A 23,350-nucleotide genomic window follows, 5' to 3' on the forward strand; every position below is an offset into this window, starting at 1 on the left:
TACTACCTGTGTTTGATTGTTTTCGTTAACTTTTTTAGTTGTTTTTTTAATTGTATTCAAAAAAAATATATCAACGTATAAAAATAGGAATAAAATCATAATATTAAAAAGAAAATAAGTTAATATATAAAAAAAAAATTATAATATTAAAGAAAAAATAAATCAATATGATTAAGAGAAAATATATTGGTATAACAAATGAAGATATTAAAAGAGAAAATAAGTCAGATTATTAGAAAAGAAATAAATTAAATTAAATTAAATAGTAAATTATATTATGTGTATTAATTGTAATTAATTATTTAATTTTCCTTTCTGTTTTAAAAACCCGTTTATAATTAATTAGCTTTTTATGTACTTAAATATATTAAGCTAAAGGTGAAAGGAAAATGAAAAGACGTTTGACTGACGTCATGATCGTTAGAAGTAAACAGCAATTATTGGCGGTAGGGCAAAAGATGTTCCTCGTGGCAAACATTTAGGTTTCTTCTTCTATATAAATCCACACCTGCTTTCATTAAGATCATTCGCCGGCGAACAATAATCAAGTTCCAGCTCTTACACAGCACCCTGCAGCTGGCTACTTAATTCTCGTATTAAGATTAAGATTAAGATGCCTTGTCTTTACATCACCACCAACGTCAACCTCGATGCTGTCGATGCTGATCCCATTTATGCAGAGACCACTCAGGCTCTCTCCTCCATCATCGGTAAACCACAACACGTATGTATTCTAGTCTCTCTCTCTCTCTCTCTCTCTCTCTCTCTCTCATGTTTAAATCCAATATTCAGCTCATCTTAATCTTATGGAATATTCAATATATGTAATAGCTTGCTGTTATATATATCTACAACTCCGTCTTGTGTATTTTTAAAAAGATGGGATAAGTTTAGCTAGTGTCCTATCTATTGCAGGCTTCTAAGCTTGTCTTTTCCTCTCTTCTCTAGAACACAACAGTTTCCGAGTTTTTACTGATTTATATATAAATATTTGACGTTATACCCACACACACACACACACATACATGGAGATATCAAAGGTTTTCTTCTGTAGTTTTCGTTTGCATCTGTCTTTTAAAGTTTGTGTTTATTCAGGGGCAGTCCTCCAGGTTTATAAAATGGATACACATATAATAAGTTGGCATTAGAAAATTTTCGATCGACATTAAATATTGTTCCAATAAATAACTCAGATAATTATTGTAAGCTCTCAAACAGTATTATGATAAACTAAACTGCTGGAGTGTTTGACTAAAACAAGATTATTATAAATTGTATTAAATTTTTTAGGTGTATTTGGTAAATATATAGTTGCTATATTAAATGACAAACATATAAGAAAAACCCATTTATCAAATTTTAGATAAACTACAATGAAAGAGGGAAAGGAAGAATTGAGAAATATAATTTTAAGAAGCAGCTATTTAAATGTTTTCTATTAAAATACATGTCTCTTACTTTCACATCAAATATTTTTATGGTTTGTTCGGCTGTCATACATATATATATATATATAAAAATATATATGCAAAATTGCGGTCAAGCGTATGTAGCATAATACAATATTTTAGAATGAATAATTTGTCTGCGGATGGAATAAAAAAAAAAATATTAAAATCAATAGACCAACCAACTGCACAAAAATAAAATAAAGTTTATACAGATTGATGTGTCTGTCTTTTCAAGTGAAAGAGTACAATTTAAAAGACATGAACGTGTGGACCCTGTAGCCGAAAAACTACCCATCATACTTCCCACCCAATGAACTGACTGGTTTTGACATAACAATTTGATATGTATCACCTTGTATGCGCATTATTGAAGTTGGGAAAAAGGTTTCAGGGTTATTTGTTTGTTTTCTTTTTTTTTTTTGGGTAAACAAAGAAAACCACGATGACTTAGAATTCATGCAGTCATATCGTACGAAGTGGTAGAACAGTAAGTTTTAGTAATTACACAGTTAATTTATGAAAGTTGATTTTGATCGGTGTTTAATTGAATGGATGGTACATATATTTTTTAATAAAAAAATTATAAATTTTGAAGTTAAAAGGTGATAATTTATTTGTTTTGAAGAGCAGTTGGTGATGGTGGTGATGAAAGGGTCTACTGAAATATGGTTCAATGAGAATAGAGAAGCAGCTGCGTACGCAGAGGTGGTATCGATGGGGGGAATTAATCGACAAGTGAAGAGGAAACTGATTGGTGCCATCGGCAAAATTTTGGAGACGCACCTCTCCATCCCTACGACTCGCTTTTTTCTCAAGGTTTATGACACCACCGCAATACCCTCTAAATTGTGATCACTATACATATGTATCTCACTAAATTAGTTGTTACTCTCTCACCTTGTATTTTGTGCTTTAATTTCAACAATAGATTATTTTTTGTTTTCATATATATATATATATAAATAACTAATGAATTCTATCTCATGGCTGCGAAAACAAGCTCTCTCCCTTGATTAATTAGTTATTCACTTGCAAAAGCAAGCTCCATTAACTTAATTAATTACTTAAACAAGTGAAAAAGAAAAGATAATACAAAGGAGTAAAAAAAAGTTTATAATTATATAATCATCTAACAATGATTAGTTGTTAATTTAATATCGATACCAAAAGTGAAGTCTCTTCTTTTCACCGTTACCAAATTCCGAACAATACATGTGAGCTTATTATTTTAATGAATTATAAAAGTGAAAAATGAAGCTTTTTTAATGCTACATTTTGAATGGTTAGATTCATTTTTCTGTTTATATTTTCATTTATTGATATACGGTGCGTTTAAGAAAACAACTGGAAAGAAAAAGGATATGTTGATTTGAAAATTTGTATGTTATATATAAAAGCAGAAATACATATATATATATACACACAACGTTGATTCGAGTCCAATTATGATGTGGCAATTTAATTTGATGTGTCAGAATATGATTGGTTGGACTTTCCCGGTGACATGGCATCAGCGCACCAAATGGTTCAGTCGTATTTATATTTAATTGGGCCGGAGCTTCTGGGCCATCAGCCCAACTTGAAACAGGCTTCTATCAAACTGAGTCAGTAGGGCACGGAGAGGCCGAGTTCGGGAATTCGCTAGTGGTTCTCAATTTCCGCTTGAAGTCATTTTTCTTTCCTTCTTCCTTAGATTGGGGGGGCGGATTTTTGGGGCACATTGTGGACTAAAAAGCAGTGGTGCTTACACAGAGAGAAGTGAGTCAAGATAGCAGAAGATGCCTTGCCTGAACCTTTCCACTAATGTCAGCCTTGACGGCGTCGACACCTCCTCCATCCTTTCTGAGGCTACCTCAACTGTCGCCAAGCTCATCGGCAAACCTGAGTCCGTAAGCTCTCATTTTCCAGACCTTAGTCCCTGCATGCATCCTCTGATTGTTTTATTTGTGCTTTAGGATATCGATTCTGTAGGTTGGCAAACTTTTGATTTGTATCTCCATGCTCTTGAGTTTCTCCCTTTGCATTTCTAATATATGATGGGGGTAGTTCGTGGAAATGTTTTAATGTTCGTTTGTGAGGTGAATTGAAGAATGGTTTTGAGGAATTTAGCTGTTCAAAATGTTTTTCTCTTTCTTTTTTAAGTTGGCTGAGTTCGTTTTGACTAAGGTCTACATATTGGGAAATGTTATATTTCTTGCTTCGTGAGATAAATAGGTTTTGCATTGTTTTGTCTTGTTGCGTCTTGAGCGGTCTAAAATACATGAATATTCCTCTATTGCAGGGGAATAAACGATATATATATAACCATGTTGGAATTAATACTTAAATCTGAAGGGTCTTATGCAAATGCTTATCGGTTTATGAGCGATTTCCTCAGATATATCTGTTGGCAAGATAAACTGGCAAGTATGAACCATTGAATGAGAGTTTTCTTGTCAAAAGCTGATTTTGAGATAATTTTCTCTTCATTCTTTGATGAAAAGGGGACGGTAACAGAGATAATATTCATCCTATTCCAAGGTTTATAATGGGGCTCCGTTTAACATTTTTTTACGGAGTGGAACTGGGGACTCGATGGGGCAGGCAGGGGAAGCGCGGGGGCACATGGGTTCTTGGTGTTTATCTCTGTCTTAGAAATTTACAGCACAAAAGTTTTTCCTGAAAATTTTGGTTAGCTCATTGTTCAATTTACATAGTTTGGATGTTGACACGCTAAAAGCATTTGAGAAAAGATTTTTTTCTAAGATCAAGTATAATATCTTTCTTCAGTTTTTACTTGAGTTTATATAACTAATCTGATATTTTCTAGTAGCGTAGATAATTCACATTACTTGCATGTCTTCATTAGCTCTCATCTACTCTTAGTGCTGTCTTTTCCTCGGATATTGCATTGACTGCACCTGTTATCAAAATGTAAAATCGCTGAAAGTCAATTGTTATTTTTGTCTGCTAGAGTTAGAAATTTTTTTGGTAAATACTTTCTTCTGGACATGCTTTGCTGTGAATTACCCACCTATTACTTAATTTTCTTTTCAATTGTCTATGATTCATTATGTAAGCAGCCTCTAGCTTATATGTGGAATGTGGGTTTTCTAGTTGGATTAGTAGACTATATCAAAGCCTTATTTCCAAATGCAAAGAAATATTCTGACTGGGTAATCTGTTAAAGCTTGCTGTTGACTGGTTAAAAATTTTTTATGCTCGATTTCTCTGGTCTCATTCAATTACTATATGATTAGCTAATTCTTTTTCCAGTTTAAGAAGATTCCTATTTTCCTAGTGTTGTTTCTTAAATATATGATATAGTTACGTTACTGAATCCACTTCTTTGTTGTCTGTTAATCTGCAGTATGTGATGATTGTGCTGAAGGGATCTGTGCCTATGGCATTTGGTGGAACTGAGCAGCCAGCAGCTTATGGTGAGCTGGTATCCATTGGTGGCCTTAACCCTGATGTGAACAAGAAACTGAGTGCTGCAATTGCTGCAATTCTTGAAACTAAATTGTCAGTGCCCAAGTCGCGATTCTTCCTCAAGTTCTATGACACTAAGGCAAGCTATCTCATACTTTTTTCTAATATATCCAAAAGATGAGTCATTGTCGTGCACGAGTGTCTTCTCATTGCATTTTCCCTGTTTGTTTAGGCCCATCAAAGTCAAGAACATGCACAGTGTTTACATGCTTTGCACCAGCACTAGATAATGTAAATAAATCTTTGCTGTTTTATACTACGAGTAGCTCTTATTAGCTTCTGTTAAGAATCTTACTTGTGCTTTCTTCACCATTTCTGTACTTGGAGTCGTTCTATGGTGTACTTGGTAAAATTTCAGATGGTTTTAATCTCTATATATATTTTTTTTTTTGTGCAGGGTTCGAACTTTGGATGGAATGGGTCTACCTTCTAAATGGGATGTATCACTCACAATCTGGATGCTACCTTATCAGATAGCTTAAAACCTCTGTATTGGTATCGTATCATAAATATTGGTAATACTTACCGGATTGTGTGAATCCATGCATGAATGTTATGAATGAAAACATTTGTTATGACCTATTTACTTATGAGCATTTTATATTTGATTGTGCTTGGCTGTGACTGTGCTCCATGATTTAAGAAGGGGAGAAACAACTAGGTGTTTGTAGTATCAGCTAGTGTGGACTTCAATTATATGTGTTGTCTGGATGTTAAGTGACCTTTTTCCTTCTAGTCTCCTGAATGGGGTTGATTTGAAAAGTACAGAAGATGAGCGGATGATATTTTATTATTAAAATATAGGATAAACTACTAAATTAGTCCTTGCTATTTTGACACTCGTATAATTTGGTTCATATATATATATATATATTTTTTGGGGTTAAATTTGGTTCTTAAATTATTCTGATTGTTTCAAATGTGTTGTCTATGAAAAAAGATAAAATGGTTAATTTGTTTGGATGCTTTGAAAAGATAACTCAAGAAAAGGGTTTTAATAAGTAATTAAATTAATAAATTGATAACAATAAAAAAAATAATGTATGATATTATTATTAATTTAATTAATTAGTTAAGCTTATTTTTGAGTTATTTTTTAAAGTATTCAAATATAATTAAGTTATTTTACATATTTGGAAGAAAATTAGAGTTTGAAGTAAATAGAAAACGTGAGGGGATTAAGTTGTAGAAGTATAAAAAATCAAAGAATTTGTCAAAAAAAAAAAAAAAAGAGTAATGTTGGAATTTTTTTAGAAAAATTAGGTTTAGTTACGTGAATGAAAAATGAGTGTGATTTAGCTAAACTAATCAAATAAGGATGTATATATATATATATATATGTATATATATAAGTTGATGGCATTTCCATTTAATTGCAGAAAATGAGATTGATAACTTAGTTGGTTTCTGCTTTGTATTTATGTATTAAAAATTAGAATTGGTAATCTTCCACTTATGAGTGAATGGGCCTGCTTTCTTTCTGTTTTATATCCTCCCCAAGAAAAATTATACACACGGTTTCAATAAATAAATAAATAAATTTGTGGCTACGTGTTTGCTTCTGATTGGTCGATGTACTTTTCGGAATTCATACATTAACCTTTCTCCTGTCGGTGAATCACGTCCGTATTAACAGAGGAAAATTGAAGTCATACCTCTCGTCCCTTTTCGCCGAATCCTCCCTCGCTTAATATTTAATCCTTCTCTCCTAACCTAAAACCCAAAAGATCGAAGGAGATCCACCCTACAGAATTTTCCACAACGAAAATGGCGTCTCCTTCTCCCCCTGTACTTCCCATTTCTACCCCTCAAACCGCCCCCGCCACAATAACCGCCACCTCCGCCACCTCGCAGCCACCCATTGCCACCCCTGCCTTCCGTGCCTTCGTTAACCATATCACTGAATCTGTCCGTCAAGGTCTCTCCCAGCGCCGTCCCTGGGCGGAGCTTGTCGACCGGTCCGCCTTTTCAAAGCCGGAATCCTTCTCCGACGCCGTTCTTCGCGTCCGGAAAAACTACACCTACTTCAAGGTAAACTATCTCTCCGCTGTCGTCCTTATTGTGGCCTTCTCTCTTCTCACCCACCCCATCTCCCTCATCATCCTCCTCGCCCTCCTCTCCTCCTGGCTCTTCCTTTACCTCTTCCGCCCCGCTGATCAGCCCCTTGTCCTATTCGGCCGCACTTTCTCCGATCGGGAGACCCTCGGCATGCTCATCGTCTCCAGCGTCGTCGTCATTTTCTTGACAAGCGTCGGATCTGTCTTGATCTCCGCTCTCATGGTCGGAGTCGCTCTTATCTGTGCTCATGGCTCCTTTAGGGTTCCTGAAGATCTCTTCATGGACGAGCAAGAACAAGCCACTACCGGTTTCCTTTCCTTCCTCGGTACTGCTGCCACCAAGGTCGCCGCCTCCTCTGCCTCGGTTGTTCCCGGGCGCGTGTAAGGCCGATCAACCGCTCTTGATGAATGTGGTTGGAATCACTCCTCACTTTCTCATTCGTTAACCAATTCATTACAGGTTTTGTTGACAATAAAATCGATAAGAAAAGAAAATTTTGTATAAGTTTTCGTTATTAATAGATGGGTATCCATGGACATGTATGGATCTGTCTTCTTTCATTTCATTTTGGATATAATTTCATGCTTTTGATGGTGGATCTGTAGAGATTGTTTCTAATTTTTGTGAAATATATTACATTATACCATTGTAATTCTATACGTCATACAACCATCCAATTATTTCATCTATACATATTGAAATTGTCTTCTTAGAATGACATGGTTGCAGATCTGTATATGATTAGCTTTCCTGTTGAATAGGTGATTAATGCATAATGAACCACTGCCCTGTTATGGATGTGGCAAACAAAATGTTGTCTTATCTATTCTATTATGTCCTCATATGCATCTGCATTTTTTCTTTCTCTTTAATTAATCTACATGTGTGATGAAGGTAGTGGTGTTCTTATATTTATGCGTAAAGGCGGCGACTTTCAGGACCTATTGATTTCGATGTGGCTATAACCATTAGGTTAATTGCTTTCTATGTAGCAGCATGCATGAATAACATATTGCTCATTTTATTTCAGGATCTTGTGTTCAACTGCATGTTTATTGTAGCTGGTGTTGGCTGTTGGTACAATTAACTTAGTGATTCCTGTTTGGTTATCACTTATTCAGCTAATTCTTGAATCCCAAGGGCTGGATATGTCATTATGACACTGGCATGCCCCTCATTCCACTGTACATCTCTTTATATTTTTTAAATAATTTCAATTGATGAGTGTGATTGTAAATTGTCATCCAAACCCAGAAAAAGAAATAAAGAAAGAAAGTTTTTGTTTTGATGAGGGTGAATCATGAAACTGAACCAGTAAGTCATTGGAAATGCCAAGTGGAATTTTGATGTAAATAATGATCCTCTAGAGTATTTCAGACATTAAAGTGAATGTCTAGAATTTTGGGAACACAAGTAAGAGTTTAAAACACATTTTAACTTCTCTTTCTTAGCACTCTAGTTTTCCAAATTTTGTCAATTCTGAATGGAGTAAAAGATGTACTTGTGCAATTCCATATTGAATGCATTTTCTGTAGAATTCAATCGAAAATTTTGTCAATTCATTTGTTGCAAGTTGAGGAATGCTGCTCATGCTTCTTTCTTGTGTTACGTAGCTAGCATATGTGATACTCTCTACTTCAGTCTTGTTTTTGATGATTCATGAGCACTTATGTAGTGATGATACTTATACACCAGATTTGGTTCCCAGTTGCCTTCCTGATCATCTGACTTTATAATTGCTGTTGATGATTTGGAAGCTTAGAGGCAGTTAGGAAGAACAAGTTAGAAATATGTTGTCGTTTTCAAGTATTATCTCCTACAAAAGGAATAGATGTTGCAGGATAATTTTGAGTGTTTGAATTGGCATGGAGTCTTGTTGGATTAATGGTCCTGAGGGCCAATTCCCACTGGTTACTTCAAATAGAAGTTTATTTGTTCAAGCTTGATATTTAGTTTGTCATATATTGTGGTAGTTTAGTTACTAAAATTCTGGAATTGTAAGAATTTTGTAGCTGACATAGTTATCTGGAATTCATGGGTGATTGTTTCATGAGTGAATATTGTGTAGGTGGACAATGATTTTAATGTGTTGGAAACCTGTATAATTTTGAAAGGCCCAGGATTTGGTGGAGCGCTTGAGATTTGATGTTGTAGTTTTTGATTGAGTTAATAGTGTTTATCATTATAATCTGAATGCAAATTTACAAAATTATAAGAATATATGGTTTGACTTGTTCGTAGTGAAAATTCATAACAGATATAAGAATCTAAAAGCATGGAGGGAAACAGAAAGATGACAAAAAATGCAAGGGATTAGAGGTCAACGTAAACAAAGAAACTAAACTTTTAATGTTCTATGTGGGAAGATACTCTTTGCTTTTCTTTTTTTTTTTTTTTTTTTTTTCCCATCTACGATTCCAAATTTTTAAACTGAAAACTAATTTCATAATGATAGTAAAAGAAATTTATTCTTTTAATTTAATTTTATGTATTGTCATTATTATTCTTACACTTCTCTCCATAAATCGTTGTATCTTCAAAAATTAAATTGAATAAGATATTGTTAGAAATTTAATTTTGATTTAGAATTCATTTAATATCAAACAACTGGTATTGATTTAATTTTTATAAAATTTAATGTTGATAAAAAAAAATTTAGTGGTATTTAAACAGTATATTTATGTTAACGAAACGCTGTGGTTGTTGGTTTTTCCGGCCACCGTAAAAATAAAATCACAGAACATATACGGCCCCATTTTACATATAGCCGTTGGAGAATGGGGGCAGAGAGTCAGGAAGTCCAGGAGTTATCTGACCGTTTTCCAAGCATGCCTCAAAGTAAAACTAGCCGTTACAATTGGCTTCAACCTCTGATTTCTTCTCCCAACGAATAATAATATTCATTTTCAATCTCTCTCATCCCTGCCTGCTCCTCTCACGTGCTCTGCTCTTTCTAACATTATACTTAAATTTCTGAATTAATTTCTCCCACTCTTAAATCTACGTTTATCATTCATTCATCCTCTCTATACAACCTGCTCAATCACCTACGTTTATCATTCACAGACACAAGAGAAAAGAGGGAACAGAAGAGGAGAAAAACAAGAAACCCACTCCAGTTTTCCCCCCTTCTCTTCTCTTTTCCTTTCTTTTCTTTTTTCTCTTCAAGTTTCTGTTTCTTCTTTATGTTCATGGAAAATACCCATTTAAGTTTCTTCCCCAGCCAGAATGACACAAACCCATTTCATTTTCTTTTAGAAAACTGGCGCCATGTTTCACATGCCAGGAGAACCAAATGGAGTCTGCATTTTTCACCTTTTCTTTCCAGCTGTTTGTTCTTGTTCCTACTTGTTCTTCGTTTCCAGCTTGTTTCAGGCAATTCATGGGATGGGATAATTGTTACCCAGGCAGATTATCAAGCACTCCGAGCCATCAAGCACGACCTAATCGACTCCAGAAGATATTTACGAAGCTGGAATGACAGTGGATATGGAGCTTGCTCGGGTGGGTGGGCTGGGATCAAGTGTGTTAAGGGACAGGTTATTGCCATTCAGCTTCCTTGGAGAGGACTAGGCGGTCGAATCTCGGAGAAAATTGGACAGCTTCAATCTCTTCGAAAGCTTAGTCTTCATGACAATGTTATCACTGGCCCTGTCCCTTGGTCTCTTGGTTTCCTCCCGAATCTCAGAGGAGTTTATCTCTTCAACAACCGGCTTTCAGGTTCTATCCCTCAATCTATTGGTAACTGTCCTATTCTGCAGACTCTTGATTTAAGTAACAATTTACTTACTGGAGTAATTCCTCCCAGCCTAGCCAACTCCACCAGGTTATACAGACTCAATCTGAGCTTTAATGCTCTTTCTGGCTCTGTTCCGGCTAGTCTCACTAGGTCCTCTTCTCTTACCATCCTTGCTCTCCAGCACAACAATCTGTCTGGTCAAATCCCTGACACTTGGGTTGGAGCAGGAAATAACACATACAAACTTAAGCTCTTGACTCTTGATCATAATCTTTTCTCTGGAGCCATTCCAGTTTCTCTAAGCAAGTTGGGTATGCTTGAGCAGTTATCTCTTAGTCATAACCAGATTGCTGGAACCCTACCCAGTGAGCTGGGTAGCCTCACAGATCTCCAAATGCTAGATTTATCTGACAATGTTATCAATGGGAGCATCCCTTCTAGCTTTTCCAACCTCTCCTCTCTTGTCTCCTTGAATCTACAGAACAATCACCTCAATGACCAAATTCCAGAAACAATCGACAGGTTGCAGAATCTCACAGAGTTAAACTTAAAGAATAATCAGTTCAGTGGCCATATCCCAGCTACTATAGCAAATATATCTGGCATCCAAGAACTTGATTTATCAGAAAATAATTTCACAGGAGAAATTCCTGCTCCACTCGCTAAACTAGCCAACCTTACTTCCTTTAATGTTTCTTACAACAAGCTTTCTGGTTCAGTCCCATCTCCGCTCTCCAAGAAATTCAACTCAAGCTCTTTCATGGGAAATCTTCAGCTATGTGGTTACAGCAGTTCAACCCTATGTCCTTCTCCCGCACCTATAACTCTTCCACCTTCACCAATGGAGGCACCAAAACATCATCGCCACAAGCTTAGCATCAAAGACATCATTCTCATGGCCATCGGTGCTCTACTAGCGGTTCTGCTGATATTATGCTGCATTTTACTCTGTTGTTTGATGAAGAAAAAGGCCACTCTGAAACAAAGTAATGGGAAAGATACTGTACGCTCTGTTGCGGGAAAAGCTGAGAAGGGAGCACCAGTTGCAGGCGGCACTGAAGTGGAATCAGGAAATGAAATGGGTGGAAAATTAGTCCACTTTGATGGACCCTTTGTGTTTACTGCAGATGATTTGTTGTGTGCAACTGCAGAGATAATGGGGAAGAGCACTTATGGGACTGCATACAAGGCAACTTTAGAGGATGGTAATCAAGTTGCAGTTAAGAGATTAAGAGAGAAGACGACGAAAGGGCAGCGTGAGTTTGAAACTGAGGCTGCTGCATTAGGGAAGCTCCGCCATCCGAATCTCCTAGCACTCAGAGCATATTATCTCGGACCCAAAGGAGAGAAACTTCTGGTCTTCGATTACATGTCCAAGGGAAGTCTAGCATCTTTCCTTCATGGTAAGTTTTTGCTCTAACATGGTTTTTCACAGGGGAGAGTTAGTAAAGAAAAAATGTTTTATCTACATGCTATTTAACTTGGGGTTTTCTTAATGCAGCTCGCGGGCCAGAAACAACGATTAGCTGGGCGACAAGGATGAACATAGCCATGGGCATTTCACGCGGATTAAGCCATCTCCACACCAAGGAAAACATAATCCATGGAAACCTCACGTCAAGCAACGTACTGCTTGATGAGCAGACCAATGCCCATATTGCAGATTACGGCCTTTCCCGGCTGATGACTGCTGCTGCCAGCACCAATGTGATTGCCACGGCTGGAACGCTTGGGTACCGTGCACCAGAACTCTCGAAGCTAAAGAATGCAAGCACGAAGACTGATGTATACAGCCTTGGAGTCATTCTATTGGAGCTGTTGACAGGAAGATCCCCTGGTGAACCAACAAACGGAATGGACCTTCCTCAGTGGGTGGCTTCCATTGTGAAGGAAGAGTGGACTAATGAAGTATTTGATTTGGAGCTAATGAGAGATTCGTCCACCATAGGGGATGAACTGCTTAATACCTTGAAATTAGCCTTGCACTGTGTTGATCCTTCACCATCCGCACGTCCTGAAGCTCAGCAAGTTCTGCAGCAGCTAGAGGAGATTAAGCCAGAGATGGTGGCCACTACTACTACTACTACTTCCGGTGATGATGGAGCTAAAGTCCCATCAACTGGTGAATAAGGATTGGGCTGCAGAGAATAATGGGATTGCTTCATTTTTTTAGGTTCACATATAAGAAAATAGGAAAATAGTCGTCATTCTTTGTTCTTGTGGGTTTGTTTTTTTAGCATATGTACAGACAAAGCTTGTATGAGATTCATTCATTATTCTTTTTAATCTTAGGACAATAATATGTATTGGTTTGAACTTGATGTTTCTTTCGAATAAAATTGGTCCGCTTTGAATTTTTGATTCAGATAAGATATTATGATTTTGTTTAGTGTTTTTTTCTAACTACCCCGAAACGACGTCGTAGTTTGCTTTAAAAGTTCTCTCTACGCTGGCTCAGCTACTTTGCTTTGCCCAGGAAATCAGTAGAGCGTCATTCTGGAATCTGCATTCTCCTCTTCTGTTCTCTTGGGCTCGCCTGCGCAGGTGTTTGTCATGGACGATCTTCCATTGGAGAAAATTGCGATATTAGGCCCCACATTGGCCTCAATGATCCAACGGCTTTCCTCCTCCGCAGGCGACGTTGACGGTCTCATATTCGGCCACATCAACCGCATCACCACCTCCACTCTTCCCGATGACTCTCCCTCCGGTTACTTGTCTACGGATCCATCCTCCGACTCCCCGTACCAGCTTGTTGCCACCATAACCAACTTCCTCTGCTCCGGGACCACCCTTTCCTTCTACGACTCGCTCGGTCTAGTCGATCCACGAAGAGTTGACTCTCTCCGAGCCACTTCCACTTCTCACCTTCTCGGCTGGTTCTCTGCTCGCCGCAAAACTCCTTCCCGCCCTTCCATGCGTGAATTCTCTGTAACTTCTTTTCTCTCCTCTCACTTCTCCCTCTTAATCACAAACCCTCAAAACCCTAACCCCAGACTCTCCTCCTGCCTCTTCCTCCTCTTCACCACTCCGTTAAATGATCAATTCATACACACGCACGAGTACCGCGCGTACCAGTTTTGCACGTCGAGGCAATCGTTAGATCCGAGGTCCGTCGATATAGTCAATATCGGGCCAGCGTTTCGGGGGCATTATGGGTCGTTTATTCCCAGTTCTCCATTCCCGTCGCTGGGATGCGAGCTGAGGACCTCCTCTATGAGCGAGGATAGGCATGAAGATAGTTTGAGTGGAATGAAACAGGCAATAAAGGATCAGAGGGAGATAGACGCCTGCGCGGAGGGGTTTCAGGTGGCGAAATTGAACCGTCTACTGGGATCAGACGCCGCGAATTATACTGGGGGGGTGGAGGATTTGTATGAGAAGATGCTCACTAAGATTGAGAGCGTGGCCAGACTCGTTGAGGAGAGCTCCGCCAAGGTTTTTGAGCAGGTGAGATTGTCTATTGTAGTGTTGACAGTGCAAATTTAATTGAATTTTGAGTTAGGCATGAACTTTATGGAGTTTTGCGTGCGGAGGCCTGTCGGCAAACTGATCAATTGAGTTTCTCGGTCCGTTGAAGATTGGCCATTTGTTTATTCAGTCTGGAATCGACTGTGATAATTGTTTCATTGCTGATTTTTCGTGGTTTTCTTTGAAGTGAAATTGATGGAATTTTTTGCAATAACTTCTGACAGGAAAATCACAATAGGAAGTTAAGGTACAGAGCAGCCAGACTGGAGTGATGATGGCTTTGTTACTCTTCTGTTTGAGGTAATTGGATTTATTTCATGACCTCTTCTGTTTGTCAGTATCATTGTTACCAAAAATGCATTATCTTCATATCAAGTTGGGGACGGATATGAGATTCCAATGATTCCAAATTTAGGTTGCAGGGTAGAAATGGTTCTATAATTTGGTTTAAAGTTGGATGGAGCTACTTATTAGTTTCATTATTCGGATTATAAATAATAATTTAGTAGTACATTCTTACTTTCTTGGATCTTGTTCTGTGAATGTAAAGAGGTCATGGATCCAAATCTTTTCTCATAGCTAGGAAGGAAAAAAAAAAAATCAACCATCTCACCTTGGCTGGGATGGTTATGTCCCTCCCTCTTTACCAAAAGGGTAGGAGTTTCGAAATTTATCAGCCCCTTGGGGCCATCAAAGAAATAAAAAAGAAAGGAAAAAACATCATTTAATGGACTATTGCTCTTAATTTGATGCCTACATCTTCTATTTCACGCTTAAGTAATCTCAGTTTCAAATGAAAGTTATTAGAACATTATATTTTCATTCTCTTTCCATACCTTTTCTCTTTCAGTCTCCAGAGTCTTATTCTTTCGCAATTTCTCAATTTGCCCCACTTGTTAAATCTTGTTTTCTAATTTTATAGGTCCTGCTTGAGAAAACGAACCTAAGCAAATCCCGTACAACAAATCAGTTTAAAGAATTCGATATGTATATCACTGAGGGGTTGACCGAACCTGGTAACTATGATCAGTATCACCAAGATTAAGAAACCCCTTATTTTTAGCAAGTGAAACAATCATACTATGTTGTGGCTTATTAGTAGTAATATTGACCATACTATGTGTAATTTGCTATTGATAAATTTATTGTGGTACAGGACAAACAAGTTTTCAACCCTTAATTTACTATGGCATAGTTTCTTTATGTGACCTGCGCCTCTCTGTTTTCCTATTTCACAGTCATGATGAATAGTTTTACTTTATTTAATGAATTGTATAGTTTCTTTGAGCGGGTCAAATTGTCTGTGTATCGACTAATTTATTTTAAATAATTTGTTCCTGGTGTTATTCTCATTAAGAGTTTGTCGTCATGCAGTTTCCTTCAATATCTTCTTATCCTTGTCTCTGCACTTCTTAACTTACTATATGCTTACTCTAAAGTTGCATTTCTTTCACTCATGGCTATGTAATGGTTAAGTATTTTCTGTTTAAAATTTAACTGTTGCGTACATTTATATTGCTTGTACCTTTCTGGTTACTATTTTGTTTTGCATGAATTATATCTTTAGGTTCTCAAGAGTTTTGATGATTTATAACTTTTAGGTTCTCAAGTCTTCTTGACTCTTCACAACTCTCTTTGTCTTGACCAAGTTAAAGGTTTGAAGGGAGATTTCCTTGCATAAGACTTAAATAGAAGGTACCAATACCACTTATATCAGTGATAACTGGTCACGAATAGATACTTGAGATATGGAGTTGACTAACAGATTATCAGAGTGAGGCTGGTGCTTTGGCTTGAATTGAGTAGTAATAGTACCACCTCTGATGAAAAATGACCTGGCATATTTTTAGAACATATAATTATTACTCTTAATGGCTACAAATCAAGACAGCCAAGATGAACTCATACATGTAGATGATAGAAACACTGGCTTAGGAAAGAAGTGGCTTGATCAGACAACTGTGAAAGATTTAACTTGGATATATAGGCTGTGTGAAAGTTGGAAATTTGAAACTGAAAAGATGAATAGAACCACAGCACTGCGAGTTTCAGTGCTGGAAAGATATTTATTCACCAAAATATCATGCACTGAGTATCAAATTTGGTTTATTTATTATCAAAGCATAAGTTGACAGTTTTAAGGGAATATGGGATAGAACGCGAATCAGAGACAATCCTGAAAAGATTATACTCAAGTCCAGCATATAAATGTATCTTAAAGAAGCCAAGATTCAAGAAGAACCTGCCAGGAAATCTCACATTTTAAATTTTCTACTAAAACACATGCATAGATAGAAAGATAAACTTTTGAGGCATTATCATTTTTCTTTTGTTTGATAACTCATAAGATTTCTGCTTATTATCTTCTTGTGCCAAGAGCGAGACGGCCCACTCAGAAGAGGGGAACGTTTAGTTTAACAGCATAACTTTCTTTCTCTTATTCCTCATATATCTTAATGCTCTCGTATAGAATATTTGGAGAAAGAGAAGCAACCTGCCTGGTAGATGTTCAAGTTTGTAGCCATTGATCTTACGCCATAATTCTGAGCTTGAATTGGTTGCTTATCAGAAGACTTGGGTGATTCTTTTGTGTTGTCTGGCTTCAGTTGGTAATTACTAAGAGGAGGAGAGGATGGCACTGTTGCTGGCTTCCTTTTTTGATCACATGCACACTTAAAATTGTCGTTACCATATGAAGATTCAAATTGTCCAAAGCCAAGTCTCACAGAGTGATTTATTGTCTGTTTGGTTCGGCTGGTTTTTGTGTAGCGAAGCTATTAAAAGTATTGTGAAAATAATTTTTAGTAAAATAGCTTCAGAAAAAAAATAGTGGAATGTTTGGTAAAATTTGTTTTAAAAATACTCTTGATGTTATGTTTGGTAAATTATGTTTTTAATTGTTATTTAATTTGTAAAATAAAAGATAAGTCAGCTATAAGAGATAATAAGTGAGAATAATTTTGTTGTGGATATGTTATGGAATAGTGATAGTTGTTTTATAATATTTAATTCTAAGAGATTAAAAATTTAAATTACTAATATTTTAATACGAAAAATGTGAAGATTTAAGTTAGCATAAATTTCGACCAATATATTATGTTTTTTGTTTGAGAAAGAAACATGATTCATTTGTTGAATTTTTTTAATTAGAAAAATCATAATGAGTTAAAAGTTTGACTCTAAACTTCTTTTATACTTAAGAAAGAAAGAATAATTTCACGTGATTAGAAAATTTTATTCCACAACTCTATGTTGTATTTTGAAATATGTAAATTATTTTTCAATCTTTAAATAGAATATTTAGTCTTTATTCAAGTAGAATCATTAGTTTTGACATTTGACATTTTGATAATTAATAACGCTGCATATATTTCAACATCACATACAATCGAAGAAATTTAAAATTTTTATAACATCTTTAAATTTTATGTTTACTTGAATCCGTTTTTAAGTATAAAATTCAAAATAAGTATCATACTATTACTGGAATTTTTTTGGAGTAGAAACCCAGATTAGGTGGTACTCAAAATCCTTATATTAAGCTAAAAATTATCATTACCATAACCAAAGTACTAAATTATGGTGGTACCCTTAAGTTATAAGTTAAATTATACTATTATATATTTGGTGCCATCAATTAATTGATTACATACAACAACCACATATATATATATATATATATAGTTAGTTAATCGTTTGTAAACCAGATCATCGTATATATATTATAAATTAGCTGGATTATTCGGCTTGGTAATATCAGTATATAAAACTATTTTATTCATTATGTTGTGACTAATATAAAATAGTGCATTCTTTGTATGTACTTTTAGTTATAGTGATAATATAGTAAGCATCTCAAAAAAGAAAGCAACCATACTCCCCCCATCATTGGATTTATTAATGTGAATAACAGCTAACATAACTCTGGATTTATGTATAATATTGATCAACAACCTTCAAAATATAATGTAACCATAGATTTATCTTAAAACACAATTATGATCTCTAAATATGTTTTTTAATCCCCTTCAAAGTGAAAATATTAAAAACTAAAAAGCGTAGAGGAATAGGAAGGTTTATGGTACCCCATTAACTTCTCATATATACATATATAAGTATGTGTATATCTTAATCAATACCAATTAAGATAAGCATTTTTTTTCTTGGTTGGTAGTAATAGTAGTAGTAGATGATTTTAATCATTCGATGTCATTATATTTTTTTTGGTTGATAGTAATAATAGTAGTAGATGATTTTAATCATTGGATGCCATTATATTCAGCATGTGGTATTATCAGGACAATATATATATATATATGTGTGTGTGTGTGTGTAATGAACATCCCTAGAAAAACATAATCATTAAATATAAAAATGATTCTACCCATATCATAGCCGAAGTAGATAATAAAATGTAATTACATGAAGAAAATAATGTTTGTAATATTAAATAAGAAAATTGTTTACATTTATGTAAATATTGTACAACCTATTCAATATATATATATATATATATATACACATATACGAAATTTTTTACTAGTTTTATATCATATATTCCTAAGCAAAATTATGAATTCCACATAATTTACTTTTTCTTTTTTACTTTTTGTTTATGTGTTTGATGTACCATTATTTGCCTCCATGTTTTAAATTTTTAATCTCGTAAAAGAGTTAATTATAGTTTATGATATATATATATATATATATGAGTGCCCTAAAGATAATATGAACAACAATTTCATTATTTTTATATATAAAAAACTTTCTATGTTTAAAGAAATTTGAGGATATTAACTAAAATATTTTTTATTAATATTTCATTTTTATTTGGCCTATGCTATTTCCAATAAAAAATACCCAATTTTTTTATTAAAAAAAAAAATTACACGGATAACACGAATTGCTTCTAGAAATCGTGGCACGTGAGTAGCCGACCATATTGCATTCCATGTAACAAGCTTCAAACTATTGGGTCAGATTTCAGTGGTCTTTGACCGTTGGATTCGTAAAAGTTGATCAGATGATGAAAAGGTTTTGAATCAAGCGGCGATTAGGAAATTTCTTGGAAAGATTTGGTTGTAGAGTACAAGTAGCCTTTGTCTTCTAGTAATTTGCACATATGCGACTAGGTCCTTTGTTTTTTAATTAAAATTTTAATTTCAGGAGCTTATTTTTTTTGTTAAAAATATGATATATTAAAAATTGACAAAAAATTATTCTAATCAATTGTCCTTTTGATCAAATTTGGACCTTGAAAACATCACACCATTTAAAAATTTATTTAATAAATTTTAAGCACAACATTAATATTTTCAATTAAATCAACAAGGACAGCCACGTTAAACCACGAGTCTGAAATTCTAGAAGTCTTTTCTTCAGCTTTGTGAAATTTTATTGTAATTTGCCAAAGTCAATTTGTATTTATGTGTAGAATAGACTGAAGAAAAGTACGTACCAAGTAATTATATATATATATATTTACAAAATAAATATATAAGATATATAAATAATTGTCTTCAAGAAATTAATTTGAGATTAACTTGACACGAAAACTAATCAAAGACCACATATCATATTAGTAATTTACATAATAAATCATTAAAAATTTTTATTATTATTATTATTTTTTTTTTTTAATAATTGAAGGGTGGTTTGATTTAAATTCTATTTTTATGAAATATTTATAAAATTTAAATTTAAGATTTTTTATTTTAAATTTTTTAATTAAAAAATAATAATAAAAAAAGAAGTTCTAGAAGGTAAAAGTCAAGTAAACTAATGGCCCCATCCCCAGAATTTGAAATTCCTCAAAACTCATGGTTTCAGGCGTTATACCTTCAATAAGTACTCTTCCCTCCCTCCCCCCTTTCATTCACATTCCTCTCATTCTTCTTCCTCATTTTCTCCTTAATTCTTTCAAATTCTCCTTCGATTATGTACTCAACTCTACCTTTCTCCCTCGCGAAACCGGTTTTCTTCCCTCCAGGAGCCTCTCATTCGCCGCCCCATGCCGTTCGATTCGGTTTCAGAGCCGCCCCCTGCCGGGCCTCGGTTCAGACGTTCGCTGCAGAAGCGCCTGCCGCGACGATTAGGACGAGAGGGAGCCTCTACGAGGTTCTCAGAGTGAAGGAAACGGCGTCGTTCACTGAGATCAAGACAGCTTATCGAAGTTTGGCGAAGGTGTACCATCCCGACGCCTCGGAATCGGACGGCAATGATTTCATACAGATCCACAACGCCTACGCCACACTGTCCGATCCGACCACCAGGATGCGCTATGATTTGTCGCTGGTTACAGACAGGAGACCAAAGGCACGCTATTCACGGGCTTACCCGACCCGAACATGGGAAACGGATCAGTGCTGGTAGAACAGTTGGGTTAAATTGAAGTATTTTTGTTTTTTCTCTTTGTTTTGGGAAAGTGGTTTAGGTTTTAGGTACCGGAGTGTGTACATGTCGGGGGATGTGACAATCTCCGCCAGCAGATGTAAATTCTACAGTAAATAGTTTCGGCATAATTCTAATTTTAATGAAGTTCCAGTCACCAGGAAAAAAATGGTGACTGGAACTAAATTTTCAGTTACTCTTTTCTTTTTTTTTTTTTTTTTTTTTTTTGCTTTTCTGGGCTGAAAATTATTAGTTACTCTTAGGAGTACATTGCAGAACATTTTTTGAAGAAAGCTGCAAATTCTGTTCTATAATTTTTATACTAATTAGATTCATTATAGGGTTAGATTTCAAATCAAAATTTTTATAAATAGAACAGAAAATATAAATTTAAAAGATTTAGGAAACTTTCCTTTATTTAGGATTTTAGTACCTACGCTTTTTGTTTAATCCTAGATATTCTCATGTTATTTCTGTATATTTCTATACTTCCCCATCCCAAACTTGGAGCTCAAGTCCTTAAATTTCTGTCTTCACAAGGCCTTAGTCAGTATGTCGATTATTGTTGGTTGGATAAAATATATACCACATTGATTATCCGTTATAAAATATTAATTTTGTGCTATTATAGTATGTAATATCCAGAATTTAATTTGTAATATTTAAATTAATATATATAATCTAAATTTTATTTTTTTAACTATTATTTAATGTAAAAATGAAAAAATTAAATGGATGATGTAATTGAAAATAATTTTTTTTAAAAAAGTAAAAATTTGGGTTATTTGGGTATTTTTAAAAGAAAATTCAGAAATTGGGAGTTGAAACGTAATTTAGTAAAATTGTGTCATGTAGGACGCCCAGTCAGCAGATCCAACAAACTGGAGCCTGTCGCGTGGCAATGGACACTGGCGCGGTGCCACGCGGGAGGCCATGCTGGCGATCTGCGTCCCCGCGATTGGACGATCCAAATTCGTTCCCGCCCGCACAGACGATTCAGATTCGTTCTCTCTCCAGACGCGATCGGACGGTCAGATTTAAATGCGATAAACGGTCCAGATCCACTTTTTATTTACATACGATCGGAGGTTCAGATTAAATTGCGATGAACGGTACAGATTCACTTCCTATTTAATCGCGATCAGAAGGTTCAGATCAAATGCGATTGACGACCCAGATTAAAAGGGGACGGATATAAATAACCTTCTTCACACCAAATCTTAACCCTAACCGCCATACCCCCCTCGCCGGAGAAAAAAACCCAGCCGCCGCCGCGCCGGAGCCACTTTCGACCGCCAAACGAGGTAAAAATTCTCTCATTTACTCGAAATTCGATTTTCAATATTCTCATGACCAAATCGGAGCAAAAGGACCGGCGGATTGACTGGAAATCGCGGGCAAAGCCCGACGGCGCTACCGCAGGAAAATACAAAAAAGGCCTCTGATGAGACTCTTCCCGATTCCCGTTATGCATAATTCTTCTACCATTGTAATCATTGTTTCCTTCTCTACAGGATGAGCGAAGCAAGACACCCAACTGCAAAAGTGAGCCGGTGAAGCTGCCACACCAGAGAACCCCGCCGCTGGTGAGTTTCGATTTTTCTATTTTTTTTTTGTCAACCGAGACCTCTTAATGTGTTTTCTCGCAGGGATTGATACAAAACCGGACGAAAACAGTTGACCCGAGGCAAACCACCGCCGTGGGCGGCAGTTCCATCACCGAGCACAGCAGAGCCCCCATGTCAGAATTTTAAAATTGGCCAAAAAGGGGTCCTAATACTGATTTTGGATTTTTTGAAAAATTTCTAGGTACTTAAAGCGCGTTTTAATCTCTGAAAAAAATTTAGGAAACCCGGGGACCGCCAGTAGGCACAATCAATAAGTTTAGCACTTTGTGCATCAATTTGAGTAAGAATCACTCATTTTATTCTCTGTTATGGAATTGAAGTCTAATTAATAATAATACAGTATTTTGTATAATTTAAAAAAATATTCATAATTAATTACAGATTACTAATAGAGTCAGAACCAGAAATTATTCACTGCTGATCCTGTTAATTGATTTTTACAGTTTGAATGTATGATAATAACTGATTGATTGATTTTATAGTTTGAATGCATGTATTGCTTACTTTATATTATTACAGTTGAGTCGGAAAACTAAAAATTAAAGGTAATCGAAAAAGTATTCGATTAAGTGAATGGATGAAACTGCAGCATTACTGGATATTCTGGAAGATGGTGGACGGATCGTGTACATAGAAAACTCTACCGTGAACGTTGTTCATACCAGACAAGGTATCGAGATTTAGTAATTTGGCGCTCATACCGGACAGGGTATGGGGACGGCCCGTTAATTGAAAATGTTAAAAGAAAATGGTTCACGCATTGTGGGGACATACCTATGGACCCTATGGATACCAATAGGCTGATAAAAGAGAAAATTGTTGTTCCAACCGATTGCATATAAAATTATAATATGTGTTATGTTATTGCACCTATAGGTTATTTTTATAAATCTCGCTACAGTAAGTAGACGGTAAATGATTTTATTTATGATAAATAATGTTGCTTAATTAAGAGCTTCATTAGTTGTTTTTATGATTTCTACCAACCTTCATTTCTGTGTTAATGAGTAGCGTGATATTCTTACTAGGGTAGTGTAACTTATTCTTTCATTAACCATTTCAGATCAAGAAGACCAGGATCCAGATCCCGATCCACAAGAGAATTGCGAATAGAATACTCAGTTTGTTTACTTTTAATTTAT

General features: G+C 35.6%; 6 protein-coding genes across 11 annotated transcripts; all 6 read left to right on the forward strand.

The window, feature by feature from the left end:
- The first annotated feature begins 485 nt into the window (after nucleotides 1-485).
- LOC110822817 (Tautomerase/MIF superfamily protein) lies at nucleotides 486-2,398 on the forward strand. The gene is made up of 2 exons (XM_022053037.2): nucleotides 486-724; nucleotides 2,082-2,398. The coding sequence occupies exons 1-2, from the start codon at nucleotides 614-616 to the stop codon at nucleotides 2,301-2,303; spliced, it is 333 nt and encodes a 110-aa protein (XP_021908729.1). The 5' UTR covers nucleotides 486-613; the 3' UTR covers nucleotides 2,304-2,398.
- Nucleotides 2,399-3,085: 687 nt separating this feature from the next.
- LOC110822789 (Tautomerase/MIF superfamily protein) lies at nucleotides 3,086-5,504 on the forward strand. Of its 2 annotated transcripts, XM_088208963.1 has the most exons (4): nucleotides 3,101-3,340; nucleotides 4,801-5,001; nucleotides 5,095-5,153; nucleotides 5,320-5,504. In XM_088208963.1, exons 1-3 carry the CDS (start codon nucleotides 3,230-3,232, stop codon nucleotides 5,146-5,148), a joined length of 366 nt encoding a protein of 121 aa, XP_088065089.1. In that variant the 5' UTR covers nucleotides 3,101-3,229; the 3' UTR covers nucleotides 5,149-5,153; nucleotides 5,320-5,504. The 2 variants fall into 2 exon arrangements, with proteins under 2 accessions (XP_021908697.1, XP_088065089.1); XM_022053005.2 differs by lacking the exon at nucleotides 5,095-5,153 and having other exon boundaries at nucleotides 3,086-3,340.
- Nucleotides 5,505-6,542: 1,038 nt separating this feature from the next.
- On the forward strand, nucleotides 6,543-7,637 carry LOC110822788 (PRA1 family protein B4-like). The gene has a single exon (XM_022053004.2). It carries the CDS (start codon nucleotides 6,690-6,692, stop codon nucleotides 7,362-7,364), a length of 675 nt encoding a protein of 224 aa, XP_021908696.1. The 5' UTR covers nucleotides 6,543-6,689; the 3' UTR covers nucleotides 7,365-7,637.
- A 2,161-nt stretch (nucleotides 7,638-9,798) lies between these two features.
- IMK2 (inflorescence meristem receptor-like kinase 2) lies at nucleotides 9,799-13,089 on the forward strand. Its single transcript, XM_022053102.2, has 2 exons — nucleotides 9,799-12,122; nucleotides 12,221-13,089. Exons 1-2 carry the CDS (start codon nucleotides 10,166-10,168, stop codon nucleotides 12,847-12,849), a joined length of 2,586 nt encoding a protein of 861 aa, XP_021908794.2. The 5' UTR covers nucleotides 9,799-10,165; the 3' UTR covers nucleotides 12,850-13,089.
- Nucleotides 13,090-13,167: 78 nt separating this feature from the next.
- LOC110822819 (BRISC complex subunit Abro1-like protein) lies at nucleotides 13,168-17,162 on the forward strand. Of its 5 annotated transcripts, XR_002541296.2 has the most exons (5): nucleotides 13,168-14,169; nucleotides 14,415-14,490; nucleotides 15,113-15,206; nucleotides 15,792-15,885; nucleotides 16,661-17,162. XR_002541296.2 is itself a non-coding variant. In XM_022053040.2 (3 exons), exons 1-2 carry the CDS (start codon nucleotides 13,273-13,275, stop codon nucleotides 14,460-14,462), a joined length of 945 nt encoding a protein of 314 aa, XP_021908732.1. In that variant the 5' UTR covers nucleotides 13,168-13,272; the 3' UTR covers nucleotides 14,463-14,490; nucleotides 16,661-17,162. The 5 variants fall into 5 exon arrangements, 2 of the variants coding, with proteins under 2 accessions (XP_021908732.1, XP_021908731.1); XR_002541297.2 differs by lacking the exon at nucleotides 15,792-15,885; XR_002541298.2 differs by lacking the exon at nucleotides 15,113-15,206.
- A 2,829-nt stretch (nucleotides 17,163-19,991) lies between these two features.
- LOC110822827 (chaperone protein dnaJ 11, chloroplastic-like) lies at nucleotides 19,992-20,776 on the forward strand. Its single transcript, XM_022053046.2, has one exon. The coding sequence runs from the start codon at nucleotides 20,128-20,130 to the stop codon at nucleotides 20,560-20,562; it is 435 nt and encodes a 144-aa protein (XP_021908738.1). The 5' UTR covers nucleotides 19,992-20,127; the 3' UTR covers nucleotides 20,563-20,776.
- The last annotated feature ends 2,574 nt before the right edge of the window (nucleotides 20,777-23,350 follow it).

The sequence above is a fragment of the Carica papaya genome, chromosome 8 (assembly GCF_054855325.1).
Source record: "Carica papaya isolate Zhongbai chromosome 8, ASM5485532v1, whole genome shotgun sequence".
NCBI lineage: Eukaryota > Viridiplantae > Streptophyta > Magnoliopsida > Brassicales > Caricaceae > Carica > Carica papaya.